General features: G+C 38.5%; 4 protein-coding genes across 8 annotated transcripts; 2 read left to right on the top strand and 2 right to left on the bottom strand.

Annotated features, from left to right (window-relative positions):
* Nucleotides 1–9,646: 9,646 nt before the first annotated feature.
* Nucleotides 9,647–13,282, top strand: LOC113124120 (ubiquitin-conjugating enzyme E2 G1-like). The gene is made up of 6 exons (XM_026296574.2): nt 9,647–9,853; nt 10,144–10,246; nt 10,332–10,429; nt 11,539–11,717; nt 12,137–12,247; nt 12,692–13,282. The coding sequence occupies exons 1-5, from the start codon at nt 9,811–9,813 to the stop codon at nt 12,221–12,223; spliced, it is 510 nt and encodes a 169-aa protein (XP_026152359.1). The 5' UTR covers nt 9,647–9,810; the 3' UTR covers nt 12,224–12,247; nt 12,692–13,282.
* A 606-nt stretch (nt 13,283–13,888) lies between these two features.
* On the bottom strand, nt 13,889–16,954 carry arpc3 (actin related protein 2/3 complex, subunit 3). Its single transcript, XM_026298276.2, has 7 exons — nt 16,808–16,954; nt 16,334–16,433; nt 15,789–15,865; nt 15,282–15,350; nt 15,024–15,150; nt 14,437–14,531; nt 13,889–14,138 (listed from the first exon to the last, which is right to left on the bottom strand). Exons 1-7 carry the CDS (start codon nt 16,811–16,813, stop codon nt 14,076–14,078), a joined length of 537 nt encoding a protein of 178 aa, XP_026154061.1. The 5' UTR covers nt 16,814–16,954; the 3' UTR covers nt 13,889–14,075.
* A 30-nt stretch (nt 16,955–16,984) lies between these two features.
* Nucleotides 16,985–19,672, bottom strand: gpn3 (GPN-loop GTPase 3). 2 transcript variants are annotated; one of them, XM_026298274.1, is made up of 8 exons: nt 19,514–19,672; nt 19,226–19,334; nt 18,535–18,702; nt 18,271–18,395; nt 18,030–18,145; nt 17,643–17,739; nt 17,434–17,562; nt 16,985–17,315 (listed from the first exon to the last, which is right to left on the bottom strand). In XM_026298274.1, exons 1-8 carry the CDS (start codon nt 19,559–19,561, stop codon nt 17,250–17,252), a joined length of 858 nt encoding a protein of 285 aa, XP_026154059.1. In that variant the 5' UTR covers nt 19,562–19,672; the 3' UTR covers nt 16,985–17,249. The 2 variants fall into 2 exon arrangements, with proteins under 2 accessions (XP_026154059.1, XP_026154060.1); XM_026298275.1 differs by having other exon boundaries at nt 19,519–19,651.
* A 326-nt stretch (nt 19,673–19,998) lies between these two features.
* Nucleotides 19,999–23,956, top strand: rnf170 (ring finger protein 170). Of its 4 annotated transcripts, none has more exons than XM_026296797.1 (7): nt 19,999–20,205; nt 21,183–21,347; nt 21,538–21,613; nt 22,218–22,332; nt 22,654–22,727; nt 22,872–23,003; nt 23,250–23,956. In XM_026296797.1, exons 2-7 carry the CDS (start codon nt 21,208–21,210, stop codon nt 23,517–23,519), a joined length of 807 nt encoding a protein of 268 aa, XP_026152582.1. In that variant the 5' UTR covers nt 19,999–20,205; nt 21,183–21,207; the 3' UTR covers nt 23,520–23,956. The 4 variants fall into 4 exon arrangements, with proteins under 4 accessions (XP_026152582.1, XP_026152585.1, XP_026152584.1 ...); XM_026296800.1 differs by lacking the exon at nt 19,999–20,205 and adding an exon at nt 20,323–20,510; XM_026296799.1 differs by lacking the exon at nt 19,999–20,205 and adding an exon at nt 20,323–20,639.
* The last annotated feature ends 752 nt before the right edge of the window (nt 23,957–24,708 follow it).

The following is a 24,708-nucleotide window of genomic DNA, read 5'->3' as shown; positions in this document are numbered from 1 at the left end:
TTTCATATACTTTGTGCTGTGAACTCAACATTTCAATTTTTTAAAGATTTTCTCTATTTAATTTGTTAACCCATTCAATTTCCCTATATTCTAACTATTGGTCTATTATTTTTACCTAACTTTTTCTCTTTTACTCTTTTGATTGTTCAGCTTTCACTCTTCCCTAATTCTAACCATTTATCCCTCACTCTTAGCTAACTGCTTGAACCTCTCTGCTCGTTTGCTAACTAATTGTGAAGCACTCTCATGCTGTGTGCAGCTGTTGTAGCTGGCTAAGTATGTGTATGGCATTTTTAGACGAAATTGTAATTTTATCAAATTAGTTGCTCTTTATTAGACTCCAGCAGATCCCTGTGACCCTAAATAAAAATAAGCAGGTATAGATAATGGATGTATGGATGGATGGATGAATGGATGGATGGATCTATGGCTAGTTGGATGGAGGGATGGATCGAGGAAGGGCTGGGTGGATGGATGGATAGTTGCTATTTCACTATTTTGCATAAACAGTTCACCCTGGCAACTGCCTTGGTAGCACGCACTGATTGGATGGATTGCTTTAAAAAGGAAAATGTTTTTATTGTGTGAGAAGCCAAATGTTTCAGAATAAAATGATGGATGAAAGGTTTTGGAAATATATTACGCATCTGCAAGAGCTGTCAAAAGCAGTAGAGGTATTAAATGAATCAAGAAATTTACATTTCAAAGATATGATATAAATCTGCGTGGTTTTTGTCAGATTTGTGCAAATATGTTGAATGTAGAAACACTGATGAAACAGGCAAAAAGCAATATATCAGTCCGGGTTCTGATTGCACCACCTGTGTTCATCGCAGAAATGTTGTAGTGTAATAAATCAAAATTTCAGCCACTCAGATAGAGATTAGCAGTAACCTTGTTTCTTCCTCATGAGTCTTATTGTTTGTGAGAATTTCCCATGTGTGCACTGTAAAACATCGATGATAAATTCATCTTAAGGAATTGAGTCATTTAGCCCATTTTAGGGCTAATAAATCTCTAGGACATAAGGTGAATGGCTTTTTACAGAAGAGAAATAAATGGATTGAAGTACCTCTGAACAATCATTACCACTGAACCAAATGTCTACTAAAAACCACAGCAAATGTAAGAATATTTTATGTCATCTTTCCCATTAATCTAAAGCAGAAGCAGAAAAAGGATGATAGAGGGCTCCAGTGGTACTTGAGATGTCAAGATGTAGCAACTTTTTTTCCCCAAAAGTAGATTTAATATATCAAAGTTTAACCATCATTCAGGGGGATATTAACTGAATTTTACACACCCGGCATCTGTTTTAACCTGTTTGCGTGCGTGAATGACCTGTGTGTTGCATTATTCAGGCCAATCTTTTTTTTTTCATCATGTAATCTTGTTAGTCAATTCCTATGTGTCATAGTTTGTTGTGTACCCGCATAAGTGAATAAATAAGAACATCGATGCACATTGAACACGCAAAGCCTCTCATTTGTGGACACCAACTGAGAGGACAATCAGGACAGCAGCTATTCCTGGTCATAAGCCTGAGGGGGCCCTCTGTCTATTACTTTACTAGACTGTGTTCAGTGTGAGGGCAATTGGTTTTTATGAGCACAAAGCAGCAAGTATTGCCCCAGTTTTCCACAATATATATTGTTGATTTAAAAGGTTCTGCACTAAATTGTCAACAGGTAATAAAGCAAACTGACTGATTTAACATCAAGGTGTATTTATTTGTTCTCTTGAGGTATTAAGTGTCATATCTATTTAGCTCAAATTTAAAAATCAAACATCACATGCAGTGGTTATTTGTTACAAGCCAGACAAGCTAGCAGTAACGCATCTTAAGCCAAAAGTAATTAGGTAGAAGGAATTAGAAAGTAAGTAAGTCTGCTTGTATCATCTCATCATAATGATGATGAGCTGTGAGTGACGCAACCACCGAACAGTTTTTAAATACACACTGTTTAAATTGAAGTGGTGACAGACCTGAGGTTGTGCAGTGTAAACGCTTTCCTTTTACAAGAAAAAATAAAACAATTTTATGTAAGTGATGGTTTTTTTATTTCCTTTGTCATTCAAAACTGGCCAATAGAAAGTTGTAGGAGATAAAAAATAAAAAAAAATCAGTGCTCTTGCCTCTGAAAGTTGTTCTGTGAATTTTTGTAAATCCTCGGAAAGTGCTATAATACAGAAAGGCAGTGTGCTATTGGAACCCCGAGTGTGATGTGTCGCCTGAATGGTGACAAAATTAGATTTATTTACCAGCCATTTATTAATCATTTTGACTGGCCCACTAATTTCCGGGCAGAAAGGGGGGAGGGATGAGGGAGGACTCCAAGGATGTTTGTGAGGGATGAGTGCATTTAAATCAAAGCAGGATGTAATCAGCCATGCAGGGTGTTGAGCTGTCCCTGGGGGATTTAATACTCCATTATTTAAAGCAGGGCGTATCAATGTGAAAATAAAACACACACTGGCAGGAGTTACACAGAGCTGTCAAACATCAAACTAGCAAAGAAATCAACGAATTTGTAATTTCACAATCTTTCAGATTAGTTCTCTTTTCCTGTTTTTCATTGTTTTGGCAGAGACTTTGTTCTGGAAATTGTGCTATAAAAAACATTAGAATTTAACACCTTTGTCAAGAAAATTATTAATTTCTAGTTTGCCATTGCATTGTCTTTTCTTTCAAAATGGATTGTTTTGTTGTTCCCATTAGAGTTGCCATAATAAATAATCATTGTCTATTAGAAGATAATGAGCCTGGATCTGCAATAAATCCTTCTAATGTTTAGCCTGCATTCTCACTGTAACAGCCTGTTAACTGTTATTCTGAAACTGTAGAAAATCTGTTCTGTGCCGGTGCAGTTCCCCGGATGATCAGAAAGGATGTTGGGCAGGGAAAGTGATGTTCTTATCTCACACACTGACTCCACAGGAATCACTTGTGGTTGCTGTAGGCTGCTTTCTGGTGTGTTTGTCTGGAAAGACTGTGTGGATAGAGACAAAAGATAAATAGTTAAACTGTTAAACAATTCAAATCAATGAAATTGCAGGTTGTAATCTTAAACTCATCCATAAGCCCATGCCGATATAAGATGCAGGTCACACTGCTATCTTTACGAAATATAATGTTTTTCTTTTTTTCTGATTAATTCAGCAGCCCAACTTTGGCAAAGTGTTGATTATACCAATAAATAACATAAGCTTCATGTTCAATCATCTGTTTTATGTTGATGCATCTATGTACTTATCTTGTTCTTTGTGATCCTTGCATTATTATGTCACACTTATAATACTTTCTTTTTCTTTTAAATTTATATTTGTGGCAATTGCAGATTATAAACATGACTGCAGGTCATGAAAGAACTTATTAGGACACTTTGACATAATGTTTATTTTTACATTCATTCTTGATATCTGCCTCTTCTCAGAGATGTTATTTTTCTTGAACGCTGAGGTCTAGTACATGCAGTCAGTTATAATAAGCATAATAATGAATTTCACATTTATAGTATGTGAATGAAGGAAATAAATTACCTTAAGTAAACCACTTATATTAATAACAACAAATGGGCCAGTTTGATTGTATTTGTTTTATACATATAATGGTGCTCACTTGAGTGGGCACAGTGTGGCTTAGCTTCAATGTGGCTGTGAGGTCTTACATTTGTAGGATTCAGGCTATACATTAGCTAAAATGTCTTGTGTGGTGCTGCCAAGAATGACAATAAAATAGTGCAGAAATACTGTGTTTTGTCATTAGCATGAACACTAGCTTTTCTGAAGTTGACACTATAATGTTTTGCTTTGAATACATGACTGTAGATTATGCATAGAATAGTGAACAAGGGGCCAGTTTAGTTAAAGCTACCTCCCTGTAAGTTTCTCGCTAATGGTGCTAATATATTCAGGCAGGATGCATTCATTTCCCGTCCCTGAACCCTTCCAGTCCTCGCTCAGGAAAAATAAAAGTAAGGGATCAGCTGAAGTGAAAATCACTTTTTCCAATTTTATTCAAAGTTTTCATAAAAACACGTTTTTAAATAATAATCCATATGTTTAGGTCTTTATCTCTTTTGACTACAAACCACAGTGTGGCATTTGAAAACACCCTAGAAAAAGCAAGTCAATGTGAAAGCCACACATTAATTATAAAAAAAACACAACAAAGAATTTGTGAGGATCATGTGCAGGATGAAAAAAAATCCCTGAGGGACTCCTCAAAAGTTCCAGTTTTTCTTATGTGCTGACTAGAAACAGTTGAGCCAGTAGCTGGGACTCCTGCTCTCACCATAGATCAGATAAGATAAGACAAGAAAAACTAAGTGGAATAAAACGATGAAGCTACAAAAACTGTAAATGTGCAGATATATGCCTATGGGTATGTACAGTATATGGACATCTATGGATAAATAAATAAATACCAGGTAAAGTGACTACAGTATATTGCACTGATGGTGATTCACCTTATAATACAGTATTGTACATGATTACAGCAGATGGATGACAAATGTACAGTTAGTAGTGATCATTGTAGAGTCTGACAGCAGCAGGAAGAAAAGACCTGTGGAATCTCTCCTTCACTCAGTGAGGGTGGATCAGTCTGTCACTGAAGCTGCTCTCCAGGGCAGTCAGGGCGTCCCTGCAGGGGGTGAGACTCATGGTCCAGCATAGATGTTAGTTTAGCCAGGACCCTTCTGTCCCCCATCTCCCTCACTCAGAGTCCAGAGGACAGCCTAGAACAGAGCTGGACTTCCTCCATCTTCCTCCTGTAGCTGGCCTTCCCCTGTCTGATCTTCCTCCTCAGCTGCTTTTGTACAGTCCTCAGCTCCTCCTTGTTCCCTGATCTGAAAGCTGTCTTCTTCTCCTTCAGGAGAGCTTTGATATCAGGGGTAATCCATGGCTTGCACCGTACCGTCCGGGAGGGTACCGTGTTTTCAAGGCAAAAGTTTATATAGTCTGTGATGCAGTCTGTGATGGCGTTGACAGAAACTGCATGATTTGCAAATGTAGTTATTAATAAACACATCTAGTAGAGGAAAAGTAAAAAAAAAAAAAAAACAGGGTCACAAAAATCAACAATTTTCTTCCTGCTGGTACTTGAATGTGCCCTGCAAATTTCAATGGCAAAACCTTTGGCATATGTGTCACAGACTGAAAAAAAACAAACAGATGGAGATGCACACATTATCTCTGCATCCCTGAGGCTTTAATTTAATTAATTATTTAACTTGGTTTCATTCAAAGTTTAAAAGAAAAAAAAAAAACTGTTGGTTCCAGGCAGCAAATTGTTGTGACCCTTTTTACCACCATCGTACTCCCAAGACAGAGAGTAATCCCATTAGCTCTTAGTGCAATAGTAGTAACAACCTTTTCGCTAATTGCTTTAGCACCACGACAGTGACTTTCTGCCACCACACTGTTTTGCAGATTCAGTAGTCGTAAAGTATATTTATTTCCAGCCTCTATCCACCAATATGAATTCTTCTATGAGCTCAAACATCATTAAATTAAGAAAATGTACACAAACCTGCAGTTATACATTTACAACAAATATATAAAGCTGCAGTTTGTTTAAAAGGTTATAGCTGCACACTTTATAGCATCAGCTGTGAATTTCCACACAGGTAATCTAATCAAAACAACAATATCTGCAACAGAGAGCATTAAACAACACGGCGTGCTGGACGTTTTAAATAGAATTAACCATCAGTGTGAGCGTGAGCGACTACAGCCACACTGGGAATCTTGTTTAGATTTGAACATGTTTTCACGCGTATCAGAGTCTTCTCTGATGAGTAGCACTTGAATCAGAAAGAGCTGGTCAGCCTGGACTTTTATAAGCTGCAGTGCCTAAGGCTCAAACTTGTTAAATCCCTTTCAACATTCAAAGGCACAAAGTTACACACTGGGTTCAGAGGACCAGACACCCCATGAGCACCAAACACATTCTTTAAAAGATTATGTTTGGAGGATTTTACACTGACAATGAAGGTCTGGGTCCATAGCTACATGATGTTGTTTGTGTGAAGAGACTGTGAAATCTAGATGTATTATTTTAACCGTACACATGCCTGACCAAAATATCTGAAAATCGATTGTGTTTCTAAGCCAGTGATAACTGGCCTTCGATGTTAAGTTGTTCCCAGATCTGACAAGATTTATCTTCAACCGGGCTGAAACAAACATAAATTATTAAAGTTATTATCAGACTCAGACTCAATCTGCCACTCAAGCCTTTTCTCATCAGAGCTTTATGACATTTTAGTGATTATATATCTGATTTCCATGTTTTAGGCTTCTATAGTTGCAATTCAATCACAGGTGCTTTCACATTTAATCTTCCATTTTAATGTTTCAATTCTCAAATAAAGAAGCGTAGGTCAGCAGCTCATTCACTTTCTCAGTTAAAGGAGTATCAGTCGGATACTCCAATGTGGTTTCGACCTCAGAACAGCAATAAGACAGCTCTAATCAATAAAACAAATGTCCTGCTTTTTGCCACTGACCAGCACTCAGTATCTTTTTCTCCCTCTTGTCTCAGTGCAGTCTTTGGTAATATGCACAGAGCCAAATGTATGCACCACTTTAACCATCAGTGTACTGTATATCATAGTCTAATTATATGGTATTTAATAGCAACATTACCCCATACAAATGGGACTGCATCTATGCAGCAAGCAGAGCTTCTGTCTTCTGCTGCTTGTGTTGTTAGCACTCAAAGTTAAGACCACATTTCCCCAAAGCCCCATTACATTCTGTTATGAAATAGATGCTGTTACATTTAACACCCCCCCCCCCAGCATCTAATGTGAGAACTTTTAAACACCATCTAATTTGACAAATTTTAAAAGCTTCGATCCTGTTTACATGTTGTAGATAGAGCAGAAGAAATGTGCAAAATGGGAAAAAAAAATTGTCAGTTTCAGTCAGACACATCAAGGAGCTAATTATTTCTGTATTTCTATGCTTTGCCTTTTCAGGGAGCTCACAAAAATTCTGAGTAGCAACAAGGATGCTGCTGGAAGAATTAATCACAACACATGAACACAAACATGCAGTGAATGTCAGATTATAGTGACCACAGCGTTGCACCTGCATGGATATGATTAGACAGTCAGCTAATAGCCACGCAGTGAGAGAATGAGGCAATGATTGTGACGCATGAATAAACTGGCATATGGTTACAGTAAGGCAGACAGCATTTAATCAGTTATGCATGCTTGACTTAAGTGTTTTACTGAATTGCTGCTATACCTCCTGATGTATCTAATGGAATATTTTACAGTAAACACATACCTTTGTCCCCTTCTGAATACTAAGAAATACTGGTGACTGTAGTCTGCAGTGATCCAAATGACATGGGAGGTGTGGAAGAGAGCATTTTAAAAAAAAAAATTGAAGGTTGCAGAGCAGGCTCTGTCAGTGTGCAAGCAAAATCCCAGCCTCAAACCCAATCCAAGATGAAACTCTTTCTGATACATATTTGACTAAGAAACTGTATTTTCTCTGCATTTAATATGTGTGCCTCTAGGCAAAAGACAGACAATTCAGTAAAAGACCCGAGGTGAGTGGAGTGCTGGTTGAAACAGCAGTGAACTTCCTGGAGGAGTCAGAGGTTGTCATAGAAGAGCTGCACAAACATATGGAGTAAGTACAGAGGGCTTTTGTCAGGGAAAGATCTCCAGACAAGAGGGAGGATGTCAGCAAGGATGCAGATGAGAGCAAGATGTTGACATTTAGTGTGGGCATGCTGTTTATTCTACCGCTGACGAGCAGGAAATTAAACAATTTGTTGATATTTTTGAGGATAAGCTTTACGGTTTGTGTGCACCACAGTATGAGAAAGAATGAAAGTATGCAGATGGTGAAGGAATAAAGCCTAGAGAGCACGGAGAAAATACGCTGTAGAATAAATAATAGTACAGTATAGAAGATTAAGTGCAGTGGCCTGAAAACTATAATTAAATCTGCTAAATTAGAGTATTTGAGGGTGTGAAATGTCAATGTTGAAAGCATGGTTGGTCAAAGAAGGGTATTAGAATGCAAGTGTTACGAGATAGGGAAACTCTTGCCACATGTAACAAAGAAAACTAATATAGGCCTGTACGGTTTAGAGAGATGAAGTGGAGGAGTAGAATTTTAAGCAAATCCAATGTGTGATAAATTAGGAAAACTCTAATCCAAACTTACATTTCTCTGAACAAACTGTTTCAGTCAATACAAAGCTGAAGGAAAATCATTCTAGTAATTAATTATCTTAGCAGTGTGGTGTTTGAGAGACTAGATGATGTAGTGTTAAATGCCAAGGGACAAAAATAGTGTTTTTTTTCCATTTTAAAACCAGGAATAGATATCACACAATGATCATACCGGCTGCAATTTTGGAGCTCACAGGAGAGGAAAGGAAATGTTGAACAAGCAACAGGGGTTCGGAGTGGTTATGTGTGGTTTTATCTTAACAGTATGTGTTAAAACCACAAAAGGACACAAAACATGTTACATATTTGAAATGCCATGCCAGCATACAAGAACACATATATGAGGGATCAAGCTAGGGTGCTCATGTTCACAGAGGGTAGTGAGCACAGCAAGTGAGGAAGTAGGAGAGCTGAGCAGGGTGAGATGGAGAAAGGTCACAAAACCTGCTGGCCCTCAATTACATGACTGTTACCAAAGCCTGAACAAATGTGGAAATACAAATGATTATAGTGTTATTAAAAAGGCTACAGGAAAACTGCACCTGCAGATGTTTTTTTTAATGGATTTGCAGCATATTGAATTGTCTGGGAAAGGCTGCTACCAGATGGCTTTCACAAAAGAGAGCCAAGACATAGCTAGAAACTCTGGATTATTCATATTTGATTTTATTCATCCATCCATCATCTACTACTTATCCTGCCACATCCATGGTTGATGGGGCTTTGAGTCAGTCTCAGCATTAGGCAAGAGGCGAGGTATATCCTGGACAGATCACCAGTTTATTCTAAGGCTGACATATAGAGACAGACACACACACTCACATTCACACATATGGGAAATTTAGAGTCACCATTTAGTCTAACCACAGTTTGCATGTCTTTGAACTATGAGAGGAAATTGGAGTACCCAGAGAAAAAAAGCCTCACACATGCATGGGGAGAACATGCAAACTCAGGACGGTAAGAACGGTCTTCTTGCCACACTGATTTTATTCAGTTGACTGTAATCATTATGTGTAAATTTAAGTTTTTGTACACTTCTACACTATTTCTTCTTCGGTGGGCAAAGTTGTTGAATTTAAATATATATTGAAACAAAACTACTGGGAAAATCCCCACCATAGTGGCTGCCATACATGAAGGTGGAATGTGTAGTATTCACTACAGACCGCTAGAGGCAGTAACCGACTACCAAAGATATAACCTGCTGCAAACACAAACCACAAAGAAATACGTATGCAGCTGACTTTTCCCTGAGTTTTAGCTTACAGACAACACATCTATGGCTGTGAGAGAGATACAGCAGCTCTTTTGTAGGACGAAATTACCCATGTCTTAACCATGGCCAAACGCTGACATTAACTTTCACTAAACTGGCAGAAAATACACGTCCTGAAGGCAAGGTTTGCCTGAACGACCTTACGGAGGGATTAAAAAAGTTTCATTTCCTCTTTGGTTTCATTTCTTTTCCTTTTTTGTTGTCACTGACAGTGAGAGGAGAAAACGTGGACGTTGCTTTTTTACTTTTTTTTACCCGATGTTTTGTTCAAACACTGAAAGGTTTAGTCGGCGTAAGTGAATATAGAGTTAAAAAGATAACTAGAAAATGACGGAGCAGTCCTCGTTGTTACTGCGTAAACAGTTAGCAGGTGAGTTAGCCGACTCAACTACTAAACACACAGCTGGTTTGTGGCATTATTTCTACTGTAGCAGGCAAAGTGTCAGACGCAGGAGAGCCACAGCTGCGTTTCACTTGATTCATGTTTGTGTTTTTTGGTTTTTTTCTACACATAGCTGTGACAGCAAAGTTTAAGTGCACGTGGTAGCCAGTGGTAACATTTCCAAATCACCAAACAGGCCAGAGCATGTGCGAATAGTTAGTTGATTTGTGTCATTTGAAGCTGTTTGGTAAAGACATTTTCGTCATGTTAAATTTCAGAACTCAACAAGAACCCAGTGGAAGGATTTTCTGCAGGTCTTGTAGATGATGATGACATCTATCAGTGGGAAGTGGTCATCATCGGGCCCCAAGACACGTTATTGTGAGTGTAATCATTCACAGGTTCACCGGTGTTGAATTCTGGCTGAGCTGGATTTTATCTGAACACCATACTCTCTCATTTGTAGTGAAGGAGGTTTCTTCAAAGCCATCTTAACCTTCCCACATGACTATCCTTTGAGGCCTCCAAAGATGAAGTTCATCACTGAAATCTGGCATCCAAACGGTAAGAACCAACTTCTCAGGCTATTGTATCTATTATTACTCTCTCTCTCTATTCAGAATTAGATCATTTTCTGTCAGTGATCATGAAAATGAGGTGCAGTGATATGGGTGTGATATAGATATCAATCTTTAGAACTCAGGGCAGCTGATGATCAGTACGTAACGAAAAGTCAGGGGCGATTCTACTATCAGACTTTTAGTTCAGCCCCTAAGGACAATGTGACATTTATACAGATATAGATCCTTATGCCCAGTGCTCTTTCTGCCGACTCCATCCTGTTCTGTCCCTCTATGTAATGTCAACCAAATAGCAAACTTAACATCCAGTCACAGAATCTATAAATTTATAAAAGGTATAAATCGATCCATATCAATTTATAGCATTATTCTAATTGAATACTGTGTTATGGGCAATGCAGTCAGGTAATGTCATTTTGACCTTATGTTTTCACCTGAATCTGGTTGTTTTCTTTGGGGAATTATATGTATATATGTATGTAAGTATTAAAGAATTAAGGGTTTGCCCAGTGCTTCTGTTCACTGTCCAGAATTGTTCTATAAATATACTTTCTTGTGTTATTGAATAGCGAATATGTATAATTTGGTCATTAAAAATGGTATGTGATTTAGCTGTTGTTTGCTAATTAGCTATGCGTCTCTGATGATTTATATGAAGTAGACATGTTGAGCTAAGTTATGTTTATTGTAAAACAGTCAAAATTTAACCAACATGGCTGAATTTTACAAAACGGACATTTATATGTTTAGTTTGAATCACTTTTAGTTTGAATGACTAAGGCAATATTTGATCCTTAATGTTTAACATATTCAGAAAAGAGGTAGTGGTCACAAATTGTAGTATTGGTGTTTTAATCAAGTGCACTGGGTACTATATCAGTTTGCAGCTAAAGGTATATGACATAAGCCCCACTTCAATTTTAAAGTCTCTAACTAGCTGTGTCAGCAAGTGTATTTAATTTGCCTTGCACCACTTTTTAACAAGTTCATAGTTTTAGTATCATATCTTGTACTGAATTGTAATTACATTGTTCTTGTACTGAAGTGGAAATTTGTCAGTAATCTATGTATATTGTTTTTTTTTTCTGTTAGTTGCAAAAAATGGCGATGTTTGCATCTCCATCTTGCACGAACCTGGTGAGGACAAGTATGGCTATGAGAAGCCTGAGGAGCGCTGGCTGCCGGTTCATACAGTGGAGACTATTATGATCAGTGTTATATCCATGTTGGCAGACCCTAATGGTGATTCTCCTGCTAATGTGGATGCAGCTGTAAGTACCTGCTTTCATGCAAAAGAAGACTGTCTAGTTGGGGTTAGTTTGCAGGATTTTTTTTTTTTTTTTTTTGCCAGTGCGACATATTTGAATGTACAAACAAACTGCACAACAGTTAGTCTTGCTTTTCTAATGTAAATCAAACACAGTGGGCTGAGTCACATGGGTCCAATTAAAATAAAATAAAGAGATATATCCTTTTTTTTGGTTTATTTTTTTATTCGAAGATGCTGCCTCAAGACAGAAAAAGGCAATAGTTCAAAGTCAAATATGCAAAGTAAACATTTATCAGCCAGCTGAATGTCTTGTGCAAAATGTGTGGCCAAGAAACAGGAAGGGGGGAAAAAAGCACAGGAGGAAGTAAGGTTTACACTGGAGAGGTTTTTGAATAGCTTTGTGTATGTTACACCCTGCAGAAAGAGTGGAGGGAGGACCCTAGAGGGATTTTTAAAAAGAAGGTGGCACGCTGTGTGCGGAGGAGTCAAGAAATGGCTTTTGACTAAGGCCTTGCTTCAATCATCAACACAGTAAGTACCACCACCTGTCACAGGTTTGCGCTGTTGTGAACTGTGCCCAATAAATTCAGTTTGTCTCAGGGATAGCTAAGTCAAGCAGAAATCTTCTGACCAGTGTCCTACCACAGCAAAAACTTTCAGTAATTTAATTTTTGATTTTCAGTAAATTCATCAAAGAATTCTAAAACCATATTTTCAATTTCTTTTTATGGTTTATTGTAGTTTGATGGGAAAAATGGTGATCATATCCTTAAATCCCCCAAAATAAAATTTACAAAACAGTGAATTACATTCCAAAGTCACTTGATATGAAGCTAGGGTTCTCATTTAGGTGATGGATGGATAGTTTATTAATTATGAAAGGAAATTTAAAGGCTGTCTTTCCTTGTAAAGCTGTGCCTTAGTTTTACACAGTTTCAGCCAATTTAGGACTAAACTGAGATGATTTTGTTTTAGGTTCAAACTGAACAGGGGATTTGACAGCTGGTTACACTTCAGTCACCTCGAAGACCATCGGCCACAAGCTTATCAACATCAAATAATTACCCAAAGAAGAAATAAGGCTTGGAAGAAAAATGTTTATAAACCCATTAATATTAGTGCCATTGGCTCTGCGGTTTGGAGCAGTCATGTGTTTCCCTATTCATTTTTATCTTGCATTTTGGCAGTTTTTTAATGAACATTGTTAAGTGGCAACAACATTCTTGCTGCCGAATGTCCCTATGTTATTTTTTTAGGTTTCCACCCTCAGCTACATAAGACACACTTTCTGGTTAGTCTGAAGCACTTCACTGACAGGAAGATGAATTATCCAGTCTGTTATTTTATCTGTTATCTTCAGAATTCTGGAAAAAAAAAAAAATCCTGTTTGATAAATGCACAATTTTCAAATGTTTACTTATGTCTATTTATTTTGAGTACAACTATTTTATGATGCATGTTGGAGGCCTCTTTGTTTTCAACCTGCTACACTGAGCCATGCAGTTTATTGTTTAATCAATTATGCAATTTTTGTAGTATTTGCAGTCATTAAAGAGTTAATACAGACACCGGCTTTCCTTTTTTGCACATCCAGCATGTTCTACAATGAAAGTGCTCTTTTGCTAAAAGCCTTAACTTTGGCTGCCAGGAAGGAAAACAATCTTTAGTGCGCACTGCACCTTGATGTTTGTTTTGTACACTTAGAAATGTTGCCAACAAACCAAAAACAACACATTAGTATTTTTGTAATGGAACATGGAGTATTAAAGCTTTGTGAATATAAACTGTATTTGTCCTTCTCCTTGAGCAGAAGGAGAGAGAAATGAATCTACCTTTCCTATGTAAGAGGCACAGTTAGTACTTCAAACACCTTCAGGGCTGAACAGTACTGCTTAGCAAGGACACTATTTGACGAGTAGCAACAATATAAAGAATCTGCTTTTGAGATCAATGGTAGATTGTGAAAACAAGTAATAATACTCAGCGTTGGTATTGTTGACTGATTTGGAAAACTCTTGCTGTCTTTCTGCACTTCATATTCTGAAGATGTGTCTACAGCTCACTGAAGTATAAATTTACTTTCTTCAGAGGAACTGTTATTCATGACTCAGTGAATGTATGATTTACATAAACAAAAACATGCTATAGGAAGAAAACACAGTACCACATTACTTCCTTACCAGTATGATTGTTTTATTGAATTAAGCACCAGCTCAATATGATCAACATCCAGACATACCCTTTGAACTCAAAAGTATAAAATCAACTTAGCGACACAAAACAGACCCGTCCCACCCCACCCAAAGAATAATGCATCCATCTTGCAGGTGTAGAATAGAAACTGTAGGTCCTGAGTTGTTTACTGTCCGGGAGCTGACAGACTTTTGTTCATGAACTGCTTCTTGACAAAGCACACCCACCACTGAAAGAAACAAATCTCTGTTAAGAAAAGCTCGTGGAACAGTTGCACTCTACTTATGTGCAGGTTAGTTTAGTCCAGATTTACTGGACCCCTGGAAACTTTTCAAATAAGCCGCCTTGATTTCTATTAAAACCTGGACTTGAAACCACATTAGATGCGTAACTTAGTAATCATATTATGAGTAACCACAAAACGTGGGTCAGGCTGCTGTGACTAGTACATCTTGCTTGCCATGGTTTAAAAGCACATCAGAAATAACAATTGCCTGGTTGTGTTACATTAGAGCTGTTGGACTCACCTTGCTGGGTTTGTCTGACTGGGCGTCAAACACACGGTCACATAGTCTCAAGCCGGTCTCTTGGCGGATCTGCTGGAGGTACGCCCTCATAGTCTCTGAAAAAGTATTGTAACAATGACAGCATCAAGTACTGTTTAACAGTAGGCACCTTTATACGAGAAAGGTCACCCCTTAGAATAACAACATTCATCACTGCCACATCCAAACTTGAAAAGACGACCTTAGGCACTGCTTAAATGTATGTACTACCACATTTAACTGCAGAAGTCAGAAAAAGCAGAAAGTGACAAGCATGAAACAGCACTTCCAGTCCTAGGGATGGATGGGGCCCTGGTCAGCATTGCTATTTTTGGCTTGTTATTATTTCATGCTGGGAATTGGATGAAATATAAGTAGGGTACAAGAAAACTGGCTGCAATTCAGAGTACTGGGTAGGGTAGTGATACTTACTAACGGGCCTGAACAGTTCACTGTTAACAATCACAATAAAGGTCTAATTGAGGAAGACACTTTTTTCTTTTTAAACTTTGCAAAGCTCCTCGATAATTGTACAGGTACTAAATGTAATTTATGTTGTTGGTTCTCACCTTCCTCCTGCTTGTTTGCAGGTTTAACATACATAGCGTTAAGTGGGAAGCCAGGTTCCCCAGGAATGGGAAAATTTGTGATGCCCAGAGTGTACATCTCCTTTTCTCCCTGGCTCCTGGAGCTGCACTGTAAACAACCGTACATGCATCGATGTGCAGGGTTAGATCACTTATCATACTAGCACCATTTTAAATAAACATATGCACATATTTTTCAGATTCCTGTAAATTCTATATATTAGCAAATATTCATTTTACCTTCTGTAGCCTCTTTAAGCATTCAGAAATGTAGAGTGTGACATAAATCAGCGTCCTGTCTGCTTCATTCTGAAACACACACACAGACACACACAACTGACTGAAATTTCTGGAATTAGTATGAATGATGTGTATTCTGTCTCCAACATGTAGTACATTATTGTGATTCGTTCAGCTCCAGCCAAATGAATGCATAGTTTAAATTCTGTGTAACTATAGTGTGCTGAGGGAAAAATGGAAGATGCAAGCTGGGGCATGTGGAATAACAAAGTGCACCACTGCTTCATGACAGACAGAGAAGGGGAAGAGAAAACAGAATAGAGAGTATGTACTTACAAAAATTGTTTTTGTATTTCTGTTTTTGATAGATTTGGTTCTGTCTAATGCCTACAAGTACCAAGATCCTGTAGATTTTCTCCACACAAATGCTCATTTTCCTCTTAACACAATAATCGACCTAAATGGATGAATGCAACTTAGTAATGCAAGTCACAGTCAATTTCTTACCTTGATTTCATAGTTCTTAAAGAAAACATTCGCCTTGAAGAAGCCGATAGCCTCATCGATGATATCATAGTCTGTGCCTGAATGGAAAAACAGTGGCAATAAATGCAAGGGTCTCAGTTTAAGCTCAGAATATACCAAGTGTTATCAAACTGTTTTATCAAAGCACAGGGTCACTTCCTGTTTTTCCGACCGCATCATATTTTTGATTGGCAAAGTAAAGCCCGTCGACCCAAACCTGTGAATGTTCTGTGAATTCTAACAACTTTAGATGGCAAACACCAAAAGGTCAAGAAAATCTGTTTAGCTCAAACAGACACTTCCTAGTTTTGCAGACACTTATTTGGAAACTGAGTGTGAAAACAAAGAAGTTCAGTGAGGATGCACTCTTCAGGCCATATATGGAAGTGAAGTTTGTTCATGCAGCAGGTTTGTCAAACAGTATGAAGTCTGTACAAAACCTGGCCACAGACTTGAACATGTGTGTCTCTGTGATCAATATGGGTCGGCTCTACTTTCCTGTAGCTAAAGAGACCACATAGCCTTACCGTCTCCTCTGGCTGGTCCCTTAAACTGGGTTTTGAGGGGAAGCAAAGCCATATTCCCCACCAGCCTGGTGTCAGGGGTCATCAGGTTGGAATGATACGCCTGAAAACAACACATACATTTGGCTGATGATCTATTTATCAACTAGGGACATTTCTGACAGACATCCGTACAGACATCTCTGTTCTGGACTAACGTTACTGTGTTAGAACTATTACGTTGTTCCGTACCAATACTACCAATATGCACTGATTACGCAGTAGAATAAAGCATCTGATAACATAACAACAGTGATCTTACTCCTGACACGTCCAACATCGCCTAACTGTGAGCATATGCTAACGCGGCTAGTCGGCTGTGCTAGCACTAACTCGGAGGCCCCTGTGTCACCCAGAGGTGTTCCTGCGTTTCTTCTTTCTCTCTAAAATGCGCAATAAAGTCGTTTGTTTGTCGACAAACATTTAGGATGTACTCACCGGCATGTTGAGTGATAAATATCAGTGCAACTGCTCAGCGACAGAAAAACACTGTGGCCGCAGGACGCTGCTTCCGCCTGTCCCACCCTTCAGTTTTACAGGAAGTGGCTACGTGTCATGTAGCGTGTCGACCACACGAGGGCGCTAACACACCAGTTTCCTTCACACAGGCGGTAGGTTTATTATTTTATTTAAAAAAATATTCCATTAATAAACGTTTTTTAATAATAGATCTAAATATCAACACTCTATTAAAAATAATTAAGCATGAATGGGTCGAGTCATCAAAACAGCTTACAGAAACAAACACTTATACAAGATATTCTTGATCCTCAGTCTTGTCACTTTTTGTGTCCTTTTCCATTTCGACTTCATGCAGTGAATTTTGATTCTTCATCAGCCTCAGATGTTTTTTTCCCCTCCTACAGAAAGTCTCATTACCTCAGCTGTCCACTTTATCTTGAAAAATCTCATCATAATTTAAGTTACCAGGCTCTTCGTCAACCTCCTGTGGAAAAGGAAAGGATGGGAAAATGGGTAAGTTAATTAATATTATAACTTAGCAAGGTAATAAGTTACATTACTTCTGTAAGTTACTTCTGCTATGCCTTTTTGTCATTTTTCACCTTTGGCTCCTTGAACTCCAGGTCCTCTCCATACTGTATGGAGAAGTCAATGTGTTGCAGTACAATGTTAATACCTTCCTCATCGGTGCGGTCAAAAGGCAGGAACCTCACCATACTATAGTCATCGATCTGGACAAATACACAGATTTTCAGAATACAAAATTCTGGTGCCAAACTAAATGCACTATGAAATCATGGACTACACTTACCAGACCACAAATGGCTTTAGTCAGCTTCTTGAACTTTGTGCTTCTGATGGTATCTGAGGTATCCTCCATCATTGAGTACATGTCTGGGTCCAGGTATCTAGAGAAAAACAAAAGAAAAAAAAAATTTGGAAGGGTTTTTTTCTTAAAAAAAAAAAAAAAGGCTATTCCTTTTACAAGGTTTATCTTTAGAAAAACATAACAGACTGCTGTTAAAGAAATCTCTTTAATAAATGTCATAGAATGTATAATTAAAAATTTGAGAGATAATTCAGTTAGACTGACATTTGTCACTAATACTCTCACTTTAATACCAGGGTAAAGGTGAATCATTACTGCAGGTGTCACATGAACTACAATGCTGTTGTTCTGCACGGATGTGAAACTTACTTTTCAATTTCCTTCTTGGCTTTGGGACTGAGCAGGTCCATCTTTGTCATGATGTTTACTTGTGGAATCTCTAATGACACCATGGCACTCAGGGCAGCCATGACTCCTGAGATGAACTGCAGTTAAAGAACAGGGAAGATGTGAGACTTGAAGTTTGATTTCAGAACTATATTCACTGCCCTTTTGTGCAGAGAGATGAGTCAAAAGTACAGATGAAGATACTGGTGAGGTTGTGCGTTACCTTAAAAGACTCCACCATGAATTGTGAGTCTACAAGGAAGACCCCACACACCCGAAACTCCCATTGCTGGAGCTGCTCCACGAGCTGCCTCATTACTGGGAGGTGTGTATATAGTTCAATCTGACCTGGAAAAGGATTCTATGGTCAAAACTGCACCTCAGGGTGTGTTAACAGAACTGACCCAACCCATCTGAGCGGCCATCAGATCTCTCCCCTTCACCTCCTCACATACAAGGTCACATCTCACACTACACGGACATTTACCTGGGCAGTCAAACAATATGTAGTCATCTTCGACATGACCCAAGCTTTCCTCCAACCAGTCAAAGTTGTGAGCAAAGTACTCCATGCAGAAGACCAGGCCTCCGTTAGGGCCAAATCTGAGAGAGTCGTCCTCCATCACATCATCGACCTGGATGAGCTCACGGATGTCTGAGGACACGGAAACAACAGGCTGTGGTCACGTCGCTCACAATAACACAAGTCTACTAACTATAACAGCAGATAAGACAAAATAGAACATGGTTAATAATCTTTTATTTTATTTCAATGTGGCCAGATATATGTGTTCAGATGGGCTTCCTTTATTACCACGCTGCAATAAATACCAATGAACACACCCCTCAGTCTCAACTGTGATCACAAAGCTACACATTTTATTGTGCATTCTTTCCTACAGTTTTAGTACAGTTAGAATAATTGTACTGTCTCTGATCACACTAGAATAGGTTTAGGATGTTGTGTGAGCTGACTCATTTATCTATCCTACTTAAGTGTCCTTGAATTAGACCTAAAACAGCATCTAAATCCAATAGAATCATGTAACACTAATATAACATCGTTTTCACGTGTCTCTATATTGTAGGCGGGTTGTTCTGGCTCATATAAATAGTTAGGATGTAATCTTAGTAATTAACTGTAATTATCTGTGAAGGAGATACATGCTGTAATTTACCTGCCATGACAGGGTAGGCAAAGTACTCAGCCGCTGGATCCAAATTGACCACCTGTACTGAGCGGCTCAGGCCCTCTAAGTGCTGGACCATGGTGGAGCAGTAGGTACTCTGAAATTTAAAAAATATATATAAAAAAAAATAACAATTAACAAATAAACGACAGATATAACCTGGACTTTGACTACAGTTGTGTGTGGACCGGGAGACGGGACAGCCTCATGCCTTAGCGCTGAGCTTTAGCCGTTGTTGTTAGCATAGCCTAGCAGGCTAAGTGAATAGTAACGTACCTTACCGCTACCCGCCGGGCCCATCACCAGCTGTGCATAACGAGGCATTTTGCCTCAAGGAATATACGACACGGTCAAATTAATCGCCTTTATTCACCACCTGTCGATAGCTGTATTTTATGTACTGGTGTGTTAGTGCTATGACTTCTTCGTGTTTTTAGAGACATTTACACTGGATGTAAACCTCACTCCTGCCACCTACTGATGAGGAGATATATTACTGCAGTTGTATAGTCTGACCATAAGAGTCATCTGTGGCTCAGGGATGTGTATGGATGTAGTTGTTAAAAAACAGATTGAGTAAACTGTTGCAGAATATAGTAAAAGACCCGCCTGGATTAAGAAAATGTGTTGAACTGCAGGGAATTTAATGTCAGGTCTGTTTTTAACAACTACCAATCACCAAGTACTCACTGGAGGGCGACAGTACGTCGCCTATTAGACGATTACATCGGGCCCTTTACCCAGAAGAAGAAGAAAAACTAAAGCAGCGGAAGCAACAAACTAAAACAGAATGTAAAACTGATGCAAATCAGCTGAAGACAAGGCAACCATGGCACTACTCGCTGACAGCGTGGCAGTCTGAGGCACTAAAAGCTGCTGTCGGTGGAAAGAAACCTCTCGGGTCTCTGGGCGGAGAATGGAGTTTGCAAATTAATGCTTTGTTGGAAGGTGGACTTGTTATTGATGAGGTGAGTGTTTCACAATGGATTGGTATGCAGTCGTTTTTGTTGTCGTCTTCCGATTGTGCTCTTGTCTCATACTGTGACTCTTTGGCTGCCAAGAGCAGCAGGCAGACCCGGGTCAGTCAACGGGTGGCTATGTTTGGGATTTATGAGCGATACTGCCTCGGTAGATTTAGACGAGCAGCCTGTTGTCTTTAGTCGGTGTTTCTAAACAACCCTAGCTACTCTCCAGCGGCAGGGGAACTGTCTGCGGTGGCTGTTAACGCCAGCAGTAACGTTATTCCTCCATGAATCACAGAGCATTATTACAAGCAAGTACAGGCTACTCTACGCTAAGCCTCGCTAGCAGTGTGGATAGCAGCAACTTAAACGTAGCCTTATGGTAGACAGTGCTAATAGATAATGTCAGCGAAGTAAACAACCACGACTCTCTGATTTCGGTACGGCAATGGCTAATAAGCAGCTACTCTTGGAAATGTGTCTAGTTAACGTTGACTCCAGCCCCTCTGGTAATGTTAGCTGGTTTGGTAAGCTAACGATAAGACTCATTAATTAGGCCAACTTAAGTCTGAAATAATTGTAAGGTAACTCTAAGCTTAAAGCTGAAAATGCCGCTTGTTCCCATATATGAAACCTGCTAAACCATTTGAAGTGAAATACATGACAGAACCTTCCTGCCATTCATTGACATAAAGTGTTATGCCTTCAGTCAAGCCAGCTTGGCTTATTATGCAAATGGTTTTAATGCATCTATTTTTCGTTTTGAATTAAGACATTGTGAAGTGTTTTAGCAAACTGGTACAATACACTGAGCCCAAGTGATAGACTGTTGTTTGGCATCATTTTTTTTATACATTGGTCACAGCAGGGTTCTGTTTGTGGTTCAGAGAATTTAGTGTTTTATTAATGTACAATTATTTATTTTACTCATTCTATAGAAGCATTAAAAATAAAGCAACTCTTGTTGTCTTTTTGTTTCCTAGTGTTTGTAGACTATGAGTGTTGGTGATGGAGGACAGTCAGTGTGAGGACTTGGACTACCTGATCCATGATGAAGACACTCTCATTGAGGGTGTGAGCAACCAGGTCTTATTTGTTGTGGTCCTCAGTGTTGCCTTCCTTGCAGGTCTTCTCACTCTGCTGTGCAGGTAAGCAACAAATTCAGGCTGGTATTTGTGGAAAACTAAGGTGAGACATTAAAATGGCTTTTTAGGCCAAAAAAAAAAAATGTTTTAAAGCTTTGCTTAGTGTTTTGCATTAGATTCCCAAAGGTTTTTACTAAATCAATAATTGGATATAAAAGGATGCCTGATGCCAAATGCATTTTGACCTTTGCAGGCAGGAGCAGCAGAACATTCATCCTGAGAATCAAGAGCATGTCCGTGCTGTTCGACAACAACTCCAAACTGAGCAGGTATGCAGACAAATACAACCCCACCTTTTCTTCCCAAATATGACAAAGATAACATCCAAAAAAAATCATAAAAGCCTGTTTGAATTTTCTTAATAATAAAATTCTGTCTTTGTAGTTTGTATTTCTCAAATTGTATAACAGCTTTGTTTCAAAATGCTTATGAAACCATCAAAAAAGAATTGATCCAGCTCATTAAAACAGCAAAGTTTCAAATACTAGTTGAACTCTTATTCTAACTGAACTATGTTTGCAGCTTATGTATCTTTGCATTAAGGGAAAGCAAGCTTTAAAATCATATTTTTTCTTTACAATTGTATAAAAATGTATTTTGTTTTGAGTGTCTCAAGGCTTGAAAGTATCAGAAAGCTGGAGGACATATGGGGAACAGTGCATAATGTAAAATAGTGACAGGAAGTAGCAAAAAGGCTATAGTTCTTAAAATCTACCATGAACAAGTTCTGTACATGTCAAAGTAAAATGGACCCATTTCCCAATTAAGACATTTTACATGTGGAAAATAGTGACATGAACTTTACAATAATCTATTATATGATTATTAAACTTTCATGAGTGTATTTGTATGCATTTGATTTCTTTTTGTCAGGATGAAAATCCTCAGGCAGAGGCCAGGCAGCAGTATTACACAGACATGTCTTGTCCAGTGTGTTTACAGCAGGCTGTATTGCCAGTGGAAACAAACTGTGGTCACCTTTTCTGCGGTAAGATGATTTTACAGATCCTAATAGTATCCACTAAACCAAGCCATACTTTTACTTGAGCAGACACAAGATGTTAAGATGCTAGAAATATATTAAGCCATTCTGCTTAACAACAGCATGTTTGCTTCAGTTTTTTGGTTTCACTGCTATATTTTGCTGGTATAAGCTGAAAAGGCTTAGGTTTACATAGTAAGCACAAATCAGAATGATTATAGAATAGCTTTTAATAATCAAAGAGTACCTGAGGCATAACTGTTGAGTATATTTCTTAAAATTGTTTTTTTATTTTTTTTTATTTAATGCTTTTTTATTCCTACATAGGCTCCTGCATTATAGCCTACTGGAGGTATGGTACCTGGCTGGGTGCTATTAACTGCCCTATCTGCAGACAAATGGTGAGATGTGTAATAAATGTTGGATGTTCAATGCTTAACCTGATCTCCAAGCTAGATCCTCTTTTATAAAGATGTGTGTGATTGTTTGTCAAAATACATTTCAGTTTCAGTCTAATATTTTTTTTTTATTACTGCCTTGTCCAGGTAACATTGCTCTTCCCACTCTTTCATGAGCATGCAGCTCCTCAGAGGGTCCAGGATGGCGAGGCAGAACCTCAGCTTATATTAAGAGACATTAATGATTACAATCGCAGGTTCTCAGGCCAGCCACGATCTGTGAGTACACTATGACTAGATAAACATTTAGGCTGCAGTACTTTGCCTACTTAATGCAATATCTATATTTTGTAATTTGTATATTAAATTACAAATCTGTGACTATAACAACTATAATTTTGAGATATTTATGGGCTTAGAATGCTTGTAGACACAAAAAAGATCATGTGCAAAGTGCATTATAATCTATGGGAATATATTTGGAACAGAATTTTTAAAATAACATTTTTCTCTCTGTCTCTTCAGTACATGGACAGGCTGCGAGATGTGCCCACCCTGCTTCGTCATGCCTTTAGGGAGATGTTTTCTGTGGGTGGCCTCTTCTGGATGTTTAGGATTCGAATTCTTCTCTGCCTTGTTGGTGCAATCACCTATCTGGCCTCACCACTCGACATCCTCCCCGAGGCGCTTTTTGGTCTCCTGGGGTTCATGGACGATTTCTTTGTAATCCTACTTCTCTTTGTGTACATCTCTATCATGTACAGAGAGGTGGTTACACAGAGACTGAATGGCTAGGTGATCACTCATAAAAGAGGCTTGCTCATATGAGACTCAGGAGGAGAGAACTCAGCAGCTGAGGTGGACAGTTCATCGAAATATGCTGGTCTGGGGTTTTACTTCATCACTAGAGAGGAGTTGGCTAAAGATCGATGTTGACGCTGTATATAGACTTACTTATTAATAGCTCATGATTAGGGCCAGCAGCAACACAGCATAAGGAAGGTTGTGTTGGGATGTGATGTTGTGATGATATGAAAATCTAATTTGAACACTGCAGTAAGCCAGGGACACCCATAAGTGAATGTACTGCTTCCAGCCAGTTGTTTGACAGCATTGCCAAAAGCAGTCATTCGGTTATTGTGCATATCATTATACTGGAGAGAAAATTGCAGTGTAATGTGATGTTGATTGTTCTGTTTTAATTATTTGCATTTAAAGTTGGATGGCTGCTGCATCCAGGTTGTCATTTGACAGACAAAGGAGTGTTGCTAGAACTGTCTTAAGGTGGTCAATTACACTGATGATGCACCCTTGACTATGCATATTCATAATGACTGGAAAAACACAGCGGTTCATGCTTGTGTGAAGCAGTTGATCTGATGAAATCAGAACCATATGCATGAATCCATGTGAAGTGACGCTGCACAGGACAGCCTGGCTAATGCACAGGGACTTCAGTTGGAAGATTTTTATTCAAGAAATATAAAAAAACAGAATTCCTTGTTAGCCAAAACAAAGGTATCAGATAGTAATTTCAGAGCCTTTGAATGCAAACATGACAATGTTTGAATGTTAACTTGTCATTTCAGAGTTTACCTTGCCTCTCTAAAGACAATGATGAGTCTGGATATTTGTCATGTACTGCTCTTACAGTCCTAATCGGGCTCTGTGTCAGTAGGTGTTCAATTTTTGAAATTCTACAGGTAATCTGTGGAAATTGGTGTCCCGTTTTTACCTGCAAGTAAATGGAAAAATCAAATCAAGCTTTCATTTTAATCCAAACTGAAATTAGAGTGTTGTACAGAATGCCAGTCACTTAATCTTTTGTGAGTATTTTGGAAAGGGTTTGTTCATTTGAGAAAGTCATTTTTGTTTTTAGAACTAGATGGGTGTAAAATGAATGAGAGGGTCTGTCAAACTCATCAGTTTGACAGACCTGAGTCAAAAATTCAATGTAGTTTTCAGCAGGGGGAAAGAGCAAAAC

The sequence above is a fragment of the Mastacembelus armatus genome, chromosome 12 (assembly GCF_900324485.2).
Source record: "Mastacembelus armatus chromosome 12, fMasArm1.2, whole genome shotgun sequence".
NCBI classification, from domain to species: domain Eukaryota; kingdom Metazoa; phylum Chordata; class Actinopteri; order Synbranchiformes; family Mastacembelidae; genus Mastacembelus; species Mastacembelus armatus.
Note: the sequence above shows the minus strand (reverse complement) of the source record. Positions and strands in the feature narration are given on the sequence as shown.